The 21,125-nt window shown below is 47.7% G+C and overlaps 1 protein-coding gene across 1 annotated transcript; it reads left to right on the top strand.

Moving 5' to 3' along the window:
• The first annotated feature begins 2,071 nt into the window (after positions 1-2,071).
• LOC123180855 (tobamovirus multiplication protein 2A) lies at positions 2,072-13,166 on the top strand. Its single transcript, XM_044593019.1, has 7 exons — positions 2,072-2,260; positions 2,393-2,677; positions 11,100-11,199; positions 11,890-11,970; positions 12,066-12,170; positions 12,503-12,715; positions 12,839-13,166. Exons 2-7 carry the CDS (start codon positions 2,427-2,429, stop codon positions 12,944-12,946), a joined length of 858 nt encoding a protein of 285 aa, XP_044448954.1. The 5' UTR covers positions 2,072-2,260; positions 2,393-2,426; the 3' UTR covers positions 12,947-13,166.
• Positions 13,167-21,125: the final 7,959 nt, after the last annotated feature.

The raw sequence follows: 21,125 nt of genomic DNA, 5'->3' as shown, positions 1-21,125 counted from the left end.
TCTGCTCATTTTCTACCATCTAAACTAGTATAGCAAGTGGTACATGCTAGCGAACAAATAGTTTATACCCTATTTCAGTGTGGGGCACTATTTTGCTATTTTGTGGAAGCACCTGCTATTATTTTCGTTCGAAGCATTCATAATTTGGGTTTCTGCAAGGCTTTGAAAAGAAACATATTTTTGATAAATGTTGTGCGATGCATCCTTCTGCGCACCTAATTGGCTACTTAGAAAAAGAAATAAAAGTAGCTGCATTCGCGTGCACTTTGGAGTGTGTATAGATGGCAGAATAGTTGTACCCTTGCTTTCTACTAATAGTTTTATTTACACTGTAGGTAGTTCACTATATAAGTTTCCTGATAACTGTAGGCTGATGTTAATACATTTTTTTTGAAAGAATGAAATATCAGGATCTTTGACATTGCAGAATTATGCTGACACGGTGTTTGAGGGTATCATTGATAAGTTTCAATCTTGGAGAGGTGAAGACTGCTAGTCTTCTTTCTGAATCATGTTCCTCCTGTTTTCTCCCTGTTGGGAGTGTATAGAGTTCTCCCTGGTGGGCTGTGTAATCAGCGTGTTATCTTAGTCCATGTATGGATTCCAGTCCTGTTTCCTTGAGAGCTGACTCTGTAAATTCTAGCTCTGTTTTCCTAGAGCTGATACCTAGAGTTTTCCCTGTTTAAATAAAGTTCATCCTCATGCCCTTCAAGATAACACTACTCCCTAGATTAAAATGTGATGACAATTAGGCTTTCTTAGGAACGTAAGTTTTGGGGACATTCTTATCATCGGAAAGTCACCCTTCAAATAAAAGTATTATCTATAATCAAGGAAGCATTTCAAGAAATGATACTTCCAAAATAATTCCAACTGATTTCCACTACATCAAATCCATGGTCCCTCATGGATTTATCTTGATAAAAATGTAGAGCGAAAAAGAGAGAAAAATTGTATGCATCACTATCTCGTTGTTTCTCTCGGAGCAGAAAAGATCTTTTCAAAGAAACTGAGTGTCATGTGATGCATCTAGTGCACATAGAGGTAGTTTGATGCGTGAGGTAAATTTACTTTGTGAGCCTATTGTTTCTTAGGGTAGTGGTTCTGGTACACGGGCTTAGGAAGCGCCATAACTTTTAGCATGCGCGAGGTAAATTTACTTCACAAGCTTTGTTTCTTACGGCGACACAATAATAGAGTGTTTCTCACAGCATGCATGCTGTAAGATCACCTCGCTCTGTTTTATACGGTGGAGGAATGGTTTCCTTCCTCATATAGTAATCTTACCGCAGGTGTTCTGGGCGTGGGGGTGGGCCAGGGTGAGGAATTCCTCACCCTGGGTGACAAATAGCGCGACCCTATCTATCTATCTATCTATATATATAAGTGGAGGCAACATGTGGTGCATGTCGAAAGTACTACTAATCTACTAATCCAGATTAGTAGTACTTTCGACATGTACCACATGTTGCCTCCACTTGAATCTAATCCACGTTTATTTCACCCACTGTAATATAGCTAATCACGGTCATAAAATCATATGATGAAAATACCGTATATAAAACCTAAACGACAATAAGCTGCATTTTTTAAAATACAGGAAAAATTAGCAGCAGCGTTTTTCAAAAGAAACGCTACTGCTACTTACAATTATCAATAGCGCTTTCACCAACAAAGCGCTACTGCTAACTAGGTATAGCAGTAGCACTCGCTTTCCAGCGCTACTGCTACCAGTTAGCTGTAGCGCTTACTGTTAGCGCTTGTACAAACACTACTGCTACCTATAAAACAAGCGCTATTACTAGTGTTTTGTTTTCCTAGTAGTGTTGGGCTAGGAAAATGCCCAATTAACGAGAAGGCTCTGACTTTTTCCATGGAGCAGCTGCCTTTTAGGACATTTGGCCAAAATAACAGGCTCGGAGGACGAAACAGACAGCAAATTCAATGGTTGAGATCGTGCAAGTCACATGAACGTTCAAAACAACTCAGAACGTTCAAAACAACTCAAAAAAGAAAAACATGAACGTCCAAAAACGACGAGATCGTGAGAGGGCTAGGATTTGGCTCGGTTATAGTGTCCTGAACTTTATCACCGTCAATCTACAGGTCTCGACCGCCAACGGCGCACCGTCCGTCCGCACTAGGTGGACCCTTTCGCACCCGTCCACCCCTAAGCATCTCCCCTCTCTTTCCCTCGTCCTCTTCCTCCTTCGATCTCCACGGCAAAGGAAAAGAAAATCCCGTATTAATCAATTTACAGGTCGGTCTCTATCTGCTCCCATCTCCTCCTCCTCCTCCGCTTACGATCGCCGCGCACAATTCCTTCCAAATCTATTTGATTACTTTGATTTTTCTCTATGGAATTCTGAAATCTGAGGCGAGTTTGTGTTAGATTGTGCCTGGGGGCTTGATTAGATTGTTTCGAGATGGCGGCGTGCCGGGGATTCTTCGAGTGCCTGCTCAGGCTGCTCAACTTTTTCCTCACCGTCGCCGGCCTTGCCATGGTCGGCTACGGGATCTACCTGCTCGTGGAGTGGATGAGGATCTCCGGCGGTGGCGGAGGGGCACCGCCGTCTCCGCCCCCGCCGGCTGAGTTGCTTACGTTCGGCCGCCCGATGCTCACCGTCGTGGCCCTTGGAGAAGGAGGCAGTTTCTTCGACAAGCTACCCAAAGCATGGTGAGACGATTGCGTATCCTTGTTTCTTTCTTGTCGCGCAATAGTTTGATGTTCCTGTTTGTGTGACTAGATAATGATTGAGATCGAGAGAAATTGGAAGCTTTGCTTAATAATAATAACGGCATGCCTAGGATTTGAAGGCTTCTTCATCTGTCCATCGGCAGATTTAGTGATCACCAAATCTGCGATCTCAAACCCCAGCGTGGAATTGGCGGGGGCTCAGAGGATTGATATATTTAGTTTGACTCTGGCATAGGTTCTGTTGGGACGGTTCGAAGTTGCACTTTCAATTTTCCAGATTAGTTTGTGTTACGGGGCTGATTTTTGGTGGAACTTGAGTGGGGAACGGAGGAGGTGGTGAGTTCTGGCATGGAAACAGACGGGATATTGCCATGACTTGCGCTCGTGTGCCAGTGGCGATGAAGCTCTGGGCTACGCTTATTTGGAGAAGAAGATTTCTGTATCATTCCTCAAACGTACACGATACATGATCTTATATACCCAACTAAACTACCTGCTAACACCTGAACTTTTTTTTGAGGGAGGCTCGCAGTCACACCTGAATTAGTGTCCAACATGGACATGTTTACCCCTCTATAGTTTCCTTATAAGATTAGTGCTTTCCTAATTGCTGTGCTTCCGCATGATACACTACTCCGATTCCAAAACATGTATGTGATTCCCAGAACTTCAGTCTGCATTGGTTTGGGCCTGAACCTGACTTGAGCTGTGGCCCTTGCAGCGACACTGATAGACCTGACCGAGAAAAGAGTCCACAACACTTCCTCTCCAGAAAACAGCTCATCCTCGAGCTGAAACAAAGGATAGCTGTCACGGAATGCTTGTGCTGTCATCCACAAAGTCTCTTGGTGGAAGGATTATCCCTTCCATTGCACCAGCACCTCCCAAACACTTCTATTCGAACGAGCTTGCAATATTGCTTGTGGAATTGGAAGAACCCGACCATGCAATAATAAGTCCGGTAATGGCACAACAGTCTCAGGAGGCTCACAATGAAATTGTTTTAGCAGGGAGACATGGAAAATGTCATGAATATGAGCACGACCCATTGCCCAACCGCGAACGCAATATCTCAATGCCCATCATACTGTTGTTTCATTGTGGCTTGAGGCTGCAGCAAGCGCTCCTTGATGCTGGCTAAAAATCCATCTATCTCCAAAAGCTGCTGATCAACTATAGCCATTTCAGCAGTCACAGGCTCATAGTCATAGGATATGAATGAAGGTGGACCTCTGCCATAAACAAAACGGAAAGGTGTACCACGCAAGGCCGTTTGGAAAGAAGAGTTGTAGCAGAATTCTGTATAAGGTAGCCATTATATGCAATCCTTGGGTCGGTCTCCTGATAAGCAACAAAGACACATGCCAATGATGTGGTTGATGACTTCCATCTAACCGCCAGTTTGAGTGTGAAAGGCTGAACTGAATTGAAGCTTGACGTCAACAAGATGGAACAATTCTGACCAAAACCCGCTAGTAAAGATTGGATCACGATCCCTTAAAATAGACAAGGCTCGTGCCACTGACGCAGCTGAATAGGGGTGACCAAGTGCGTTGAAATAAGCATATTTGGAGAACCGATGAACCAACAAAATGAAGTGAAATGTCAGCCCAGACTTGAGAAAGAACAGGGTGGTGTTCTGGGAAGGTGGAAGCCATGATCATGATGGCAGGGTGGAGGTACACCACGCGGCTCCTTGAAAACTGAGGCAAACTCCTGTAGCACTGCTGACATAAGATCATCAACCTCACACGCCTGGAGCATTGGAGAATCTGTTGCAGCCGCTACTCCATGCCAAATGACCTTGTGACCTTTGTGCCAAAATGAAGTTCAAACCACAAAATTGTGCCCGGTGAACAAAGCCATTGGACACCGAGTACCACCTCAAAGCCTTCGAGTGGAATAGCATAACACTCGATTGGGAAGTGCTCATTGCCAACGCCCACGCCCATGCCTAGTGTACGACAGATGCGAGTGCTAGCAACCCGGTCGCGTTGGCCACAGTAATGTAAAGTCTAGGTCGTGGTTCCAACTGAATGCCAGGTGGTGCATCCTGGGGAATGCAGTTATGTGTCGAGCCAGAATCGACTAATGCCATGGGTGGCTCTGTTATGTGGGGAGCCACATATGGTCGGAGGGCCCCAGCCTGGTGGCACCACCCCCGGTCCAGCCCAAAGTGGCTAGGATTCCTGTACTGCTACAAGTAATTATTAAGGTTCAGATTCGCATTAGGTTTAGAGTCCAGATTAGTTAGTAGGTTGGGTTCAGATTCGAAATAGGTGCAGAGTCCAGACTAGAACTTGTTCGAGAGTCTAGATTGTATTCCCTTTGAGTCGGCTTGTCAGCGAAGCTATTCCTCATATATGGGGCTTCTCCCATGATCAATAAAGCATCAGAATTCAGAGTATTACTATCTTTTAGGCCTTAGAGTAATTAGAGTTTGTTCCATCTGGTATCAGCGTCATCTAGGATGGTGGACATGAACCTCGTGCTCAAGGAGCTAGCGACCCAGCTAAAGGAGATGGTGGTGCAACGGGCCACGGATCAGGTCTTCATGGAGGGCCTTGTCCAGCGTCTAAACACAGCAGCGCCCCAGCGCTCCACCTTCCACCTTGGTCGACCTGCGCCCGGCGTTGCCGGCAGCCAGCGGCTCCTCCGCCGCCTCCTCCACACCGTCCGGTACCTCCGCCGTCCTCGCCACCACCGGCCCCACCATTGTCCCCATCCTCTTGAGTGCATGATTTGATCCACGCTTTCCCCCACCGTCGTCACTGCCCCAATTTCCGGCCTCCCTGTTCTTCCCATAACAACCACATGTTTACCCTCCGTTCAACCAAGCTTTCCACCATGCATCTTCGCCACCACTTCCCTACCAACAGCCACCCGCCAATCCTTACGAGCCACTTCCTCAAACACTACAAACCCAGCCCACCTATGCCGCCTCACTATACCTCACGTCAATTGCCCCCTTTGCATACCAGCACCTTGGTTCTGGCTCCGGCTCTGGTGTCCCACGCTTTCACAAGCTCGATTTTCCTATTTACGATGGTTCCGTCGATCCGCTTGGCTGGCTTCATCGGTGTGAGCAATTCTTTTGGGGACAACCCACAGAGGAGGTTGACAAGGTGTGGACAGCGGCATACCACCTAGTCGACATTGCTCAGTTTTGGTACCTCCAGTTTGAGCGTGATCATGGCATTCCCTCCTGGTAGCACTTCAAGGAGGCGTGTCACCTTCAGTTTGGGCCATCTGTACGCGCCAACCCCCTGGGCGAGTTGCTCGGCTTCCGTTCACCTCTACCGTTGCCGACTACACCAGCTGATTTATGGCGTTGTTGTGCAAGACCAGCAAACCATTAAGCTCAGCCCAACAGCGTTTCCTGTACACAGCCGGACTTCCCGAAGGCCTCAAAGTCGATTTTGAGCTTCAACAACCTGTGGACCTCCCACAACAGTATCCCTCGCTAAGGCATATGAACAACGCCATCCGTTCCCACCACTCATGCCCTCGGCACGTTCCTGAGGTTTGAAGTCTTGGGCAAGGGGACCGACCTTGCCGCCTGCTACATGTCCCATGCCACAAGGCGTTACTGCTGCAACTGCTGCCCCTACGTCGGCGGCTCCTCGCGCTACGCGCCGTCTCATGCCTACCGAGATGGCTGGCCGCCGCCGCCAAGGTCTCTGTTACAACTGCGTTGAGCAGTACGTCCCTGGTCATCAATGTGCATGCTTGTTCTCCATCGAGCTCGATGATTTTGCTCCTGAGGATGCACCTTTGGAGGAGGACCCAGAGTCGCCACACATCTCACTTCACGCCATCACCGGGCTTTGGAGTATGCGCGTGATTGACACCATACAACTGCTTGTCGTCATCGGCACTCATACCTTCACTGCCTTACTGGACACAGGCTCGACACACAGTTTCATCGACTCAGCCGTGGTCAACGTGCTCGGCCTAACTCCAGAGACTCGTCCTGGTCTACGGGTCATGGTGGCCAACGGGGACACGCTTGTTAGTGCTGGCCTATGTCGCGGCATCTCCATCAACATCGACGGCTGCCACTTCCGGGTTGACTGCTTCACTCTTCCACTTGGCGGCTTCGACCTTGTCCTTGGTTGATTGGCTCCGTTCCCTCGGACCGATTTTGTGGGATTTTGATAACCACAGAGTGACTGTTGTCCTTGCTGGTTCCCAAATCACATGGAACGGATTGGTGATGCCCGCCTTGCCTGCTCTTCGCACGATCACGAGCGAGGACTCTGGCCTCATGGGTGACATGCTCGACGAGTTTGCTGACCTCTTTGCCACTCCGACCATGTTGCCTCTAGGACGCTCTCGCGACCACTGCATTCGGCTTCTACTTAACACCACGCCAGTTGCTGTCCGGTCATACCGCTATGCGCAACTTCAGAAGGATGAGCTCGAGCGCCAGTGCACGGAGATGTTGGTCCCAGGCATCATCCGCCCCGGCGACTCGGCCTTCTCTTCACCCGTCCTCCTTGTCAAGAAACAAGATGGCTCATGGCGCTTTTGCGTCGACTATCGGGTGTTGAACGATCATACTGTGAAGGATAAGTTTTCGATTCCTGTTGTTGACGAGTTAGTGGATGAACTCCGGGGCGCCAGGTTCTTCACCAAACTTGACCTGCGCTCGGGGTATCATTAGGTACGGATGCACCCTGATGATGTTGATGATGTTGCTAAGACGGCGTTTCGCACACATGATGGCCACTATGAGTTCTTGGTTATGCCATTTGGCTTAACCAACGCACCGACAACCTTCCAGGCTTTGATGAATGACATCTTGCGCCCTATTTTGCGCAAATTTGTCCTTGTTTTCTTTGATGACATCTTAATCTACAGCTCATCCTGATCGAAGCACCTGCGCCACCTTCGTGTTGTCTTTCAGGACATGCGGTAGCAGTCCCTCTTCCTCAAGCGCAAAAAGTGTTGCTTTGGTGAGTCCTCCGTGGCCTACCTGGTTTATGTCATTGATGCTGATGGGGTGGCCATGGATAAGGATAAGGTGCGCGCGGTTGCACTGGCCTACGCCTTGTTCGGCCTGGGCGTTGCGCGGCTTCTTGGGGCTGGCCGGCTACTATCGCAAGTTCATCAAGGACTTCGGCATGCTCGCTGCTCCTCTCACGCGCCTACTCAGCAAGGAGGGATTTCGGTGGTGCCCAGAGGCAGATGATTCCTTCCAGCGCTCAAGCATGCCCTTGGTCAAGACCCGGTGCTCCAGACACTGGACTTTGACAATTGCTTCATTGTTGAGTGCGACGCCTCTGGGACTGGCTTTGGTGCCGTTCTTCACCAAGGTGCAGGGCCCTTGGCCTTTTTTAGTCGGCCCATTGCTCCACGCCATGCCAAACTTGCTGCCTATGAGCGGGAACTCATTGGACTGGTTCAGGCTTTGCTGTACGCACCGACCATTATAACATGAAGTTTCTCCTTGACCAGCGGCTTTCGACAATCCCTCAACTCCAATGGGTGAGCAATTTGTTTGGATTCGACTTCACTGTCGAGTTTCGCCCGGGCCGCCTCAACATCGTCGCTGACGCCCTCTCCCGTCGTGATGCCGATGCAGCATCTTCACCATCGTCGAGGACCTACGGCGTGAGATCGACGCTTCACCCGAGTTGACCTCCCTTCGTGATGGTATTCGCGCTGGTGATTGCGACCACCACTGGAGTTGTGTTGACAACTTGATTCTTCACGTTGCCCACCTCCTTGTCCATACCAGTGATTTTGCAACATGCTCATGGTGCTCATGAGGGGGTCCAAAAGACGCTTCATCGACTCCGAGCTGATTTCCATGTCCCTGGAGATCGCCAATTGCTTGTGTAGTCTGCCAACGCAACAAGACAGAAACACTCCTGCCTGCTGGGTTACTTCAGCCTCTGCCGGTCCGAACGTCTGTGTGGAGTGATATCTCCATGGATTTCATCGAGGCACTGCCAAGGGTGCTGGCAAGTCTGAGATCCTCTCGGTCATTGGACGTTTCTCCAAACATTGTCCAATCCATACACGGCTGCCTCTGTGGCAAAGGCGTTTTTTGAGGGCATTGTGTGCCTCCATGGACTTCCACAGTCTATCGTCAGTGACTGAGATCCTGTCTTCACCAGCAATTTTTGGCGTGAATTATTCAACTTGTCCGGCGTTCAGCTTCACATGAGCTTAGTAGCCTTTCACCCCCAGTGTGATGGGCAGACTGAAGTTGTCAACAAAATCATCGCAATGTACCTGCGTTGCCTCATTGTTGATCGGCCACGCCGCTGGGTCGAATGGTTGCCCTGGGCGGAATTCTGCTACAACACGTCCTACCACTCCGCTCTTCGTGCCACTCCATTCGAGGTTGTCTATGGTCGGCCACCGCCACGTCTTTGTGACTATGTTCCTGGCGAGGCCAAGGTGGCAGCTGTGGGCACCGCCTTTCAGGATCACGCCAACTTCGTTCATGAGGTTGGTGAGCATCTCCATCAAGCGCAGCAGCGGGCAAAGCATTATTATGATGACAAGCATCGGGAGCTGGCATTTGGCGTCGGTGATTGGGTGTGGCTTCACCTTCACCATTGTGCGCCAGCATCGTTACCAGGTCACAAGCATGGCAAGTTGTCTCCTCGCTTCTATGGGCCTTTCCAAGTCACTGAAGTCATTGGTTCTGTTGCATATAAACTCGCGCTGCCTGCTGGTACTCGGCTCCATGATGTATTCCATGTCAGTCTCCTTAAAACATTTCATGGCGAACCACCAGCTACTCCTGCTGTACTTTCCGCCATTGAGGATGGCCGTGTGCTGCCTGCACCAACCAAGATTCTTCGATCCAGCATTCGACGCGGCGTGAAGCATGTTCTTGTGCAGTGGGTTGGGGCTTCTGAAGATGATGCAACATGGGAGCCGCTGGATGAGTTCATTGCTCGTTTCCCCACGTTTCAGCTCGAGGACGAGCTGTTTGTGGAGGGAGGGAGAGATGTTATGTGGGGAACCACATATGGTCGGAGGGCCCCAGCCCTGGTCGCACCACCCCCTGGTCCAGCCCAAAGTGGCTAGGATTCCTCTACTGCTACAAGTAATTATTGAGGTTCAGATTTGTATTAGGTTCAGAGTCCAGATTAGTTAGTAGGTCCAGATTCGAAATAGGTGCAGAGTCCAGATTAGAACTTGTTCGAGAGTCCAGATTGTATTCCCTTTGAGTCGGCCTGTCAGCCAAGCTATTCCTGTTATATATGGGGCTTCTCCCACGATCAATAAAGCATCAGAACTCAGAGTATTACTATCTTTTTGGCCTCAGAGTAATTAGAGTTTGTTCCAGGCTCGCTGTTGACAAGCACCCTGGGCTGCATTGTCTTTCTGGTCCGGAACCCAGTCGGGGCATGCAGGGAAATTTGGACATCATCCATGGTCATCCCCTGTCACATCGTCTTCATCAAGCTCGATCCAGTACATCCCCTTTAGTGTGCACTTGTGGTTGTGATGGAACTTCTCCGGGCAATTGAAGCATTGTCCTTGGGCTTTCCGATCAGCCATCTCCTCCGGTGTGAGACAGTGGAACCGTGAGGCTGGATTTTCCACGGCAGCCACGACCGCTGGAGCAGTTGCCGTGTGGCCAGGTATGCTCGTGCTTGCTTTATGCAGGGGCCCTGCGCTCAGTGCAGTACTGACTGGTGAGCAGGTGGTGCTGGTACATAATATGATATGAAGTTTGTGCAGGCTTGTTGCCTGAGGAGTCACAACAGGCTTGGAATGAGGTTCATCCCACAGTGGTTGTTCATATGCCCTTGCAAAGCTCATAGCAGTCTGAAGGTTTGATGGATTTTAAGGCTCTACATCTGTACGCAATGGCTTTAGGAGTCCTTCTGTGAATATGCCAACTTGCTGACGAGACAATCTCTCACAGCAACAGATGAACAACATGAATTGTAGACAATATTCATCCACGTGCCTATATGCTTGGAGCTGGGTGAGTTCTCGGAGTGCGTTCCTCAAAGCACACTTTTTCCACCTTCCTCGAAAGGGGAGGAGAAACGATACATGACCTTATATACCCAACTAGACTACCGACTCACAGTTGAATTAGTGTCCAACATGTACACGTTTACCCCCTCTACTTTCCTTACAAGATTAGTACTTCCCTAATAGCTGTGCTTCCACCTGGCACACTAACTACGATTCGAAAACATGTATGTGACTCCTATTGCTGCTCCTGAGCTTGGACTTCAGTCCGCATTGGCTAGGGCCTGAACCTGACTAGAGCCGCGGCCCTTGAGGCGACGCTGATAGACCTGACACAGAAAATAAACCACAACAGTTTGTCGATCATTTGTTTATTCTACCAAAAGATTAAGTTCTACCTTGAAAGTGAATGATTGCATTCAGTAAAGAATTTCTGATTTCCTGGCAGGTTCATCTATTTGTTCATTGGTGTTGGTGCTGTTATCTTCATCGTTTCTCTATTTGGCTGCATTGGAGCAGGGACAAGGAATACGTGTTGCTTGTGTTGTGTATCCTGATAGTTGGTCTTCCATTTTATCAGTACTCTCGTTTTTTAAAGACGACCACTGAATGTACAAATAAAGGAAGAAAACAGCTATTAAAATCATCGGTAATTCCAAATATGGCATGCTTTAGATACATAACATGCAGTGCAAAAATGACGCGCTTTTGATCCAGCTGTGACGTAAGTGAAAAGGCATACACCATACTATGTCCTATTATATGAACATGAGTCATTCTAGAATCCATGCCGGCCAAGTATTTGCCCCGGAATATAAAAATATACATTTAAATTACTGACATGCAGTTGGTATTTTACGGGATTGATCCCAAAATGTTATTTGCATAACATATAACTATTGTGATATAAAAAATGTAGTTAAAAAAACCGTTGTCGAAGTGCTACCCTGTAAATTGTCAATATGTAAATTACTTAAAGCTGTATTCAGAGGCATAAAATGTAAAAGGTAGATAATGGGCATGATTTAGTTGTTTCTGAGATCTGAATAATGTTTAGTGATTCCATTCAATAAGGCATAAATTTGTTTCCTTCGAATTTAAGTGATTCCATTCAATAATCCACAATTTGTTTCCTTTGATGTTTAGTGATTCCATTCAATAATCCATAAATTTGTTTTCTTTAATGTTTAGTGATTCCATTCAGTAATCCATAATTTTGTTTCCTTTGACGTTATAAGTATTCTTTCTTGGTCATATTATTAATCCTTGCCGAGGCTGGAGGTGCTGCATTCATATTCTTTGACCATAGCTGGAAAGATGTGAGGCTTCTGTTTGGTGCTAATTTGGAAACTATGTTATAGTCTCATCCTTTTATTTAATCACTGTAAGTACTTCTTTGTAACTTCCTTTTCAGGTAATTCCAGTGGATAAGACACAAAACTTTGATGCCATGTATGACTTTCTGAATGAAAACTGGAAGATTGCAAGATGGGTTGCTCTTGGTGTTGTTGTTTTTGAGGTAGGAGCAAACTCAAGTCTATTCTTGTTGTGCCTTTTTTTGAATAGCACTGGGCCTTCCTAAACACTAATAGTTTATTAATCATGTTCCGAATGTGTAGTTGTTACCGGCTTAAGGTGCATTCTTTTCATCTGATACATATTTCATTCTACTGTGTCCTTGTCTTTATCCGTTTGTTGTGAATAAGTTTAGTTTCGACATACCCTGCGGTACTGGTGAGCTGCAAAATAGAAATTGGTGACGATTTTTAGTCGTGGACAGTCAGTTGCAGTGTGTACTCTTTTAGCTATAGTTGGTCTAGTGCAGGTAGACTAATGTTTACCAGTATGCAGGTATTGCTTTTCTTGTTAGCTCTTGCTGTCAGGGCAATGAACAAACCCGCCGAGTATGACAGTGATGATGAAATCATTGGAACTGCTCGAAGCACTAGCATCCGTCAGCCTCTTATCCATTCCCAGAATGCTCCGGCTACCGGTGTTCCCGTCCCAACACTTGATCAACGTGCGAGCAGAAATGATGCATGGAGCCAAAGGATGCGAGAGAAGGTACATACATCATAGACCGGTTTCAACATCATTGATCATTCTCATAAATGTTTTCAACTCATTGATCGTACTTATTATTATTTTTCATTACAAAACAACATGTAATTATTCTACCTGATGCAGTATGGTCTGGACACAAGCCAATTTACTTACAACCCATCAGATGCAACCAGATATCAGCAAAATGGGGCACCTCCAGCTGAAGAAAGGAGCCGTTGCACCGTAATGTGAAGATCCTTCACGACGTTATCCAAATTGATGGTTCTTGAACAGGCCATCTCAGCTTGCACAGTTTGGCTATACCGTGTTGTTCAGAGTGGTGTATGAATAGAGGTCTTTTTACCTTAATGCTCATCTTATCTGCTGTCTTCTGAACAACTCCATGCACCTGTAATTTTTGTGTGAACGAGTATTGGCCATCGATATCTCATTATATTTCATGTTTTCCTCAGATTCCTTTTGTTGGCATTCCATTTTTGCCTTGTTTACCCTTTCAACTTGTATCATGAACTAGAGTAAATGGTGAACTTCGCCTCGCAGATTGGTCAATGTGTGCTTGATGCGGTTGGTGTTTAATTTGTTTATGGGTGAGAGAGTGTGCCTGGTGGAGTATGTATGTCGACAATTGAGATCTGTGATGGCAAATTGTCACTCCATCGTCAATTGTCATTTAATCTGTTAATACAATATACAATACAATTAAAAGACATTTTTTTATTGGCGGGTAAGAGCAACTCTAATGCGCCGATCCATTTCGTCCCCGCGCGTCCGTTTGAGTCACGGCGGACAGAAAAGTTGGCCCAATGCGCTGACCCAAACAGATGCGCGTTCGCTTTTCGTTTGCCTACCAACCAATACCCAGCCCATTTTTGAGCCTCATTTGTGTCGGCGCGGACACGAGACAGGCCCGTGACGCGCGCCAACTACTCCTCCTGGCTCGCCGGTCGGTGGTAGCCTCCACCATTTCCCTCCACTTTTCCCAAAACCCTCCCGCCCGCGCGTGCTCTCGCCGCTCGCCATGGACGACAACATCAATGCCGCCGCCGGCCTCGCCAACCTCGCCTCGTCCGGCATCATGACCTCCCCCTCCGGCAAAGGCAAGCCCTGTGGCCCCGCAAGACCGCCACCGCGGCCAAGCAGAAGAAGAAGCTGACGCCCGAGGAGCGGGCCAGGGAGTCTGCGAAGAGGAAGGGTCGGAGGCACGCGGCGGACGCGAGGGGCAAAGTAGCGGCCGCGGCCGCCATCGCCGCCGCCGCGCCGCAGGAGGCCACCAACGCCCGTATCGCGGCGACAACGAGGGAGGCGCTGATGTACCTAGGGTTAAACCCTGGCCAGAACGGCCTCGTCAACGCCGCCGTGGCCGCGGTCAGCATCGGCTCATCTGCGTTTCCTCGGATGGTGCTGTTGTCGGATTCAGGGCTTCACAGACCCAAGAAAAGGTTCGAACTCTGGAGCGTGTGCGAAGAACTCAACCTCTCTAGCCAATCGGCTCGTCGCCCCCACGGCCTAGCTCGATGAACAAGGAAGAAGATGGACAGGACAGTTTTACCCAGGTTCGGGCCAAAGACCCTACTCCTGCTTTGTGGTGGATTTGCCTCACGAGGGGCTGAGGATGAACTAGTAGAAGGGAAGAACAACCTCGTGAGGTCTGCTCTGGTAGGGGAATGGGTCGACCAGCTTCGGATCCCCTTCTACGGTGGTGGCTAACCTATACTTATAGTGGCCTCGGTCCTCTTCCCCCAAAACGAAGGAGGGAAGGGATCCCACAGTGGCCAATGTGAAAGGGGACAAGTAATACATCTTATCCTGACGAAAGCTGGTCTTCGCGTGCAAAGCTTCTGGTCGTGACGCTGCGGTGGGCTCGATGATGACATCCGTCCTGCCGTCCTGGCAATCTTGGTCTTGTTACACGGGAATGGAAACCTTTGCCTGATTCCTCGGGACCCCGCGCCTGCTCTTGCCTCCTTAGCACCAAAGAGGAAACTGGCTCCTCTGTGCCCGCTGGCGCCCGCCTAGCCTTGGTCGTCATGGCTTGCGTCACCCCAACCTCATGAGGTTGGGCACCTGCATAGAAATCTCCGCTCCTCAGGAGGCCGCCTGGGATGGCTGCTCCCTCCGTAGGTCTTGGTGTCGTCCGCCTCGCGAGGCTTGGCCCCTCGCGAGGGTCTTGTCTTGATGGTCGCGTAGATGGGCCGTACCAAGCTGTTAACGGAGCCATGCCGTGGGCCGCAGGCAGGCAAGTCTAGGTACCTTGGTTCCCAGAACGCCGACAGCTGCCCGAGTCACCCCACGCGTCGGCGACGCAGCCGATACCCGGCTTCCACGTTTATCCGCAAGCCTCCCGACTCTCTGGGGATTACTCGCCCAAGGTGAGCGTGGTGACGCTTTCCACGCCCGCGCCCATCGACCTCAACGCCACACCGGTGGCCGGTGGCTCGTCATTTGGAGGGGCGAGGAAACACGCGCGACAGATGCCAGCTGACGTGCTGCCGGGCGCATGCAACCTGTTCAACGGAATGCCGGCCTCCGGCGACGACGACTTCATGCAGAACATCATCTTCGAGGGTGGTGCGGCGGCCACTGGCGATGCCGCCGGGGCTGGCTACGATCCCGACGATACACAAAGCCAGGACGACCAAGGGCCACGCTGTCGACCTTTGATCAAGATCAGGTCGTCTTCATGCATGATCAGGCCGGCCTAGACCTGGACGGCTTCCCGCTCGACCATGAGTTTCCGGAGGACTACGGCCTCGAGGAAGAGGACGAGTTGGACATCGACGGGGAGCCTTTGTTCGAGGACGAGCTCGCCAACCAAGCCGCCGGGGCGAAGCTGAAGCGCAAGAGCAGGCGCCCCTCTTTGTGTCATTCCGTTTATGTTTGCATGCCTATTTCTATATCCATTTGCCAATATGCTTGCATGCAATTCATTTGTAGGCAGTCCAAGCTTTGGAGGCATTCAAGGTCCAACACAATGGCAAGTCCTTCAACCTCTCCCATTGTTGGAGGGTCATCAAAGACGAGGAGGAGTTCAAGGCGCAATTGAAGGAAATATGCCCTAGAGGCAATAATAAAGTTATTATTTATTTCCTTATATCATGATAAATGTTTATTATTCATGCTAGAATTGTATTAACCGGAAACATGATACATGTGTGAATACATAGACAAACAGAGTGTCACTAGTATGCCTCTACTTGACTAGCTCGTTGATCAAAGATGGTTATGTTTCCTAACCATGGACAAAGAGTTTTTATTTGATTAACGGGATCACATCATTAGGAGAATGATGTGATTGACTTGACCCATTCCGTTAGCTTAGCACTCGATCATTTAGTATGTTGCTATTGCTTTCTTCATGACTTATACATGTTCCTATGACTATGAGATTATGCAACTCCCGTTTATCGGAGGAACACTTTGTGTGCTACCAAACGTCACAACGTAACTGGGTGATTATAAAGGTGCTCTACAGGTGTCTCCGAAGGTACTTGTTGGGTTGGCGTATTTCGAGATTAGGATTTGTCACTCTGATTGTCGGAGAGGTATCTCTGGGCCCTCTCGGTAATGCACATCACTTAAACCTTGCAAGCATTACAACTAATGAGTTTGTTGCGGGATGATGTAGTACGGAACGAGTAAAGAGACTTCCCGGTAACGAGATTGAACTAGGTATTGAGATACCGACGATCGAATCTCGGGCAAGTAACATACCGATGACAAAGGGAACAACGTATGTTGTTATGCGGTCTGACCGATAAAGATCTTCGTAGAATATGTGGGAGCCAATATGAGCATCCAGGTTCTGCTATTGGTTATTGACCGGAGACGTGTCTCGGTCATGTCTACATAGTTCTCGAACCCGTAGGGTCCGCACGCTTAAAGTTTCGATGACAGTTATATTATGAGTTTATATGTTTTGATGTACCGAAGGTTGTTCGGAGTCCCGGATGTGATCACGGACATGACGAGGAGTCTCGAAATGGTCGAGACATGAAGATTGATATATTGGAAGCCTTGTTTGGATATCGGAAGTGTTTCGGGTGAAATCGGAATTTTACCGGAGTACCAGGAGGTTACCGGAACCCCCCGGGGCTTAATGGGCCATAGTGGGCCTTAGTGGAAGAGAGGAGAGGCGGCCAAGGCAGGGCCGCGCGCCCCTCCCTCCTAGTCCGAATAGGACAAGGAGAGGGGGGCGGCGCCCCCCCTTTCCTTCCTCTCTCCCTCCTCTTGCCCCCTCCACTCCTAGTCCAAAGGGAGGGAGTCCTACTCCCGGAGGGAGTAGGACTCCTTCTGGCGCGCCCCTCCTGGCCGGGCGCACCTCTCCCCCTTGCTCCTTTATATACGGGGGCAGGGGGGCACCCTAGAGACACAACAATTGATCTCTTGATCTATTAGCCGTGTGCGGTGCCCCCTCCACCATAATCCACCTCGATAATATCGTAGCGGTGCTTAGGCGAAGCCCTGCATCTGTAGAACATCATCATCGTCACCATGCCGTCATGCTGACGAAACTCTCCCTCAACACTCGGCTGGATCGGAGTTCGAGGGACGTCATCGGGCTGAACGTGTGCTGAACTCGGAGGTGCCGTGCGTTCGGTACTTGATCGGTCAGATCGTGAAGACGTACGACTACATCAACCGCGTTGTGCTAACGCTTCCGCTTTCGGTCTACGAGGGTACGTGGACAACACTCTCCCCTCTCGTTGCTATGCATCACCATGATCTTGCGTGTGCGTAGGATTTTTTTTGAAATTACTACGTTCCCCAACAGTGGTATCAGAGCGTGGTCTTATGCGTTGATGTTATATGCACGAGTAGAATACAAGTGAGTTGTGGGCGATATAAGTCATACTGCTTACCAGCATGTCATACTTTGGTTCGACGGTATTGTTGGATGAAGCGGCCCGGACCGACATTACGCGTACGCTTACGCGAGACTGGTTCTACCGACGTGCTTTGCAGACAGGTGGCCGGCGGGTGTCGGTTTCTCCAACTTTAGTTGAACCGAGTGTGGCTACGCCCGGTCCTTGAGAAGGTTAAAACATCACTAACTTGACGAACTATCGTTGTGGTTTTGATGCGTAGGTAAGAACGGTTCTTGCTCAGCCCGTAGCAGCCACGTAAAACTTGCAACAACAAAGTAGAGGACGTCTAACTTGTTTTTGCAGGGCATGTTGTGATGTGATATGGTCAAGACGTGATGAGATATAAGTTGTTGTATGAGATGATCATGTTTTGTTGAAGTTATCGGCAACTGGCAGAAGCCTTATGGTTGTCTCATTATTGCATAAGATGCAAGCGCCAAATAATTGCTTTACTTTATCGCTATGCGATAGCAATAGTTGGCGAGACGACCATGTAACGACACATTGATATAGATCAAGATGATGGAGATCATGGTGTCATGCCGGTGACGATGGAGATCATGACGATGCTTTGGAGATGGAGATCAAAGGCACAAGATGATGATGGCCATATCATGTCACATATTATGATTGCATGTGATGTTTATCTTTTATACATCTTATCTTGCTGTGATTGGCGGTAGCATTATAAGATGATCTCTCACTAAATTATCAAGGTATAAGTGTTCTCCCTGAGTATGCACCGTTGCGAAAGTTCTTCGTGCTGAGACACCACGTGATGATCGGGTGTGATAGGCTCTACGTTCAAATACAACGGGTGCAAAACAGTTGCACACGCGGAATACTCAGGTTAAACTTGACGAGCCTACCATATAACAGGTATGGCCTCGGAACACTGAGACCGAAAGGTCGAGCGTGAATCATATATTAGATATGATCAACATAGTGATGTTCACCATTGAAACTACTCCATCTCACGTGATGATCGGACATGGTTTAGTTGATTTGGATCACGTGATCACTTAGAGGATTAGAGGGATGTCTATCTAAGTGGGAGTTCTTAAGTGATATGATTAATTGAACTTTAATTTATCATGAACTTAGTCTTGGTAGTATTAGCATATCTATGTTTTAGATCAATAGCTCGCGTTGTTGCTTCCCTATGTTTTATATATGTTCCTAGAGAAAACTAAGTTGAAAGATGATAGTAGCAATGATGCGGACTGGGTCCGTGATATGAGGTTTATCCTCATTGCTGCACAGAAGAATTATGTCCTTGGTGCACCGCTAGGTGACAGACCTATTGCAGGAGCAGATGCAGACGTTATGAACGCTTGGCTAGCTCAATATGATGACTACTTGATAGTTTAGTGCACCATGCTTAACGGCTTAGAATCGGGACTTCAAAGATGTTTTGAACGTCATGGACCATATGAGATGTTCCAGGAGTTGAATTTAATATTTCAAGCAAATACCCGAGTTGAGAGATATGAAGTCTCCAACAAGTTCTATAGCTAAAAGATGGAGGAGAATAACTCAAGCAGTGAGCATGTGCTCAGATTGTCTGGGTACTACAATCGCTTGAATCAAGTGGGAGTTAATCTTCCAGATAAAATAGTGATTGACAAAATTCTCTAGTCACCATCACCAAGTTAGTAGAACTTCGTGATGAACTATAATATGCAAGGGATAACGGAAACAATTCCCAAGCTCTTCGTGATGCTGAAATCGACAAAGGTAGAAATCAAGAAAAGCATCAAGTGTTGATGGTTGACGAGACCACTAGTTTCAAGAAAACGGCAAAGGGAAGAAGGGGAACTTCAAGAAGAACGGCAAGCAAGTTGCTGATCAAGTGAAGAAGCCCAAGTCTGGTCCTAAGCCTGAGACTAAGTGCTTCTACTGCAAAGGGACTGGTCATTGGAAGCGGAACTGCCCAAGTATTTGGCGGATAAGAAGGATGGCAAAGTGAACAAAGGTATATGTAGAAACCCCTCGGTATTTGATACTGGTTCAGTTACTAAGAGTGGTAACTCGAAACAGGAGTTGCAGAATGAACAGAGACTAGTTAAGGGTGAAGTGACGATGTGTGTTGGAAGTGGTTCCAAGATTGATATGATCATCATCGCACGCTCCCTACACTTTCGGGATTAGTGTTGAACCTAAATAAGTGTATTTGGCGTTTGCGTTGAGCATGAATATGATTTGATCATGTTTATTGCAATACGGTTATTCATTTAAGTTAGAGAATAATTGTTGTTCTATTTACATGAATAAAACATTCTATGGTCATACACCCAATGAAAATGGTTTGTTGGATCTCGATCGTAGTGATACACATATTCATAATATTGAAGCCAAAAGATGCAAAGTTAATAATGATAGTGCAACTTATTTGTGGCACTGCCATTTAGGTCATATTGGTGTAAAGCGCATGAAGAAACTCCATGCTGATGGGATTTTGAAATCACTTGATTATGAATCACTTGATGCTTGCGAACCATGCCTCTTGGGCACGATGACTAAAACGCCATTCTCCGGAACAATGGAGCAAGCAACAGATTTGTTGGAAATCATACATATTGATGTATGTGGTCCGATGAATATTGAGGCTTGTAGCGGGTATCATTATTTTCTGACCTTCACAGATGATTTGAGCAGATATGGGTATATCTACTTGATGAAACATAAGTCTGAAACATTTGAAAAGTTCATATAATTTCAGAGTGAAGTAGAAAATCATCGTAACAAGAAAATAAAGTTTCTACGATCTGATCGTGGAGGAAAATATTTGAGTTACGAGTTTGGCCTTCAATTAAAACAATGTGGAATAGTTTCACAAACTCATGCCACCTGGAACACCACAGCATAATGGTGTGTCCGAACGTCATAACGGTACTTTATTGAATATAGTACAATCTATGATGTCTCTTACCGATTTACCACTATCGTTTTGGGGTTATGCATTAGAGACAGCTGCATTCACGTTAAAAGGGCACCATCTAAATCCGTTGAGACGACACCATATGAACTGTGGTTTGGCAAGAAACCAAAGTTGTCGTTTCTTAAAGTTTGGGGTTGCGATGCTTATGTGAAAAAGTGTCATCCTGATAAGCTCAAACCCAAATCGGAGAAATGTGTCTTCATAGGATACCCAAAGGAGACAGTTGGGTACACCTTCTATCACGGATCCGAAGGCAAGACATTCGTTGCTAAGAATGGATCCTTTCTGGAGAAGGAGTTTCTCTCGAAAGAAGTGAGTGGGAGGAAAGTAGAACTTGATGAGGTAACTGTACCTGCTCCCTTATTGGAAAGTTGTTCATCGCAGAAATCTGTTCCTGTGACTACTACACCAATTAGTGAGGAAGCTAATGATGATGATCATGTAACTTCAGATCAAGTTACTACCGAACCTCGTAGGTAAACCAGAGTGAGATCGGCACCAGAGTGGTACGGTAATCCTGTTCTGGAGGTCATGTTACTTGACCATGACGAACCTACGAACTATGAGGAAGCGATGATGAGCCCAGATTCCGCGAAATGGTTTG

The sequence above is a fragment of the Triticum aestivum genome, chromosome 1D (assembly GCF_018294505.1).
Source record: "Triticum aestivum cultivar Chinese Spring chromosome 1D, IWGSC CS RefSeq v2.1, whole genome shotgun sequence".
Classification (NCBI taxonomy): Eukaryota; Viridiplantae; Streptophyta; class Magnoliopsida; order Poales; family Poaceae; genus Triticum; species Triticum aestivum.
The sequence above is the reverse complement of the archived record's forward strand: the minus strand, read 5'-3'. Positions and strand labels throughout refer to the sequence as shown.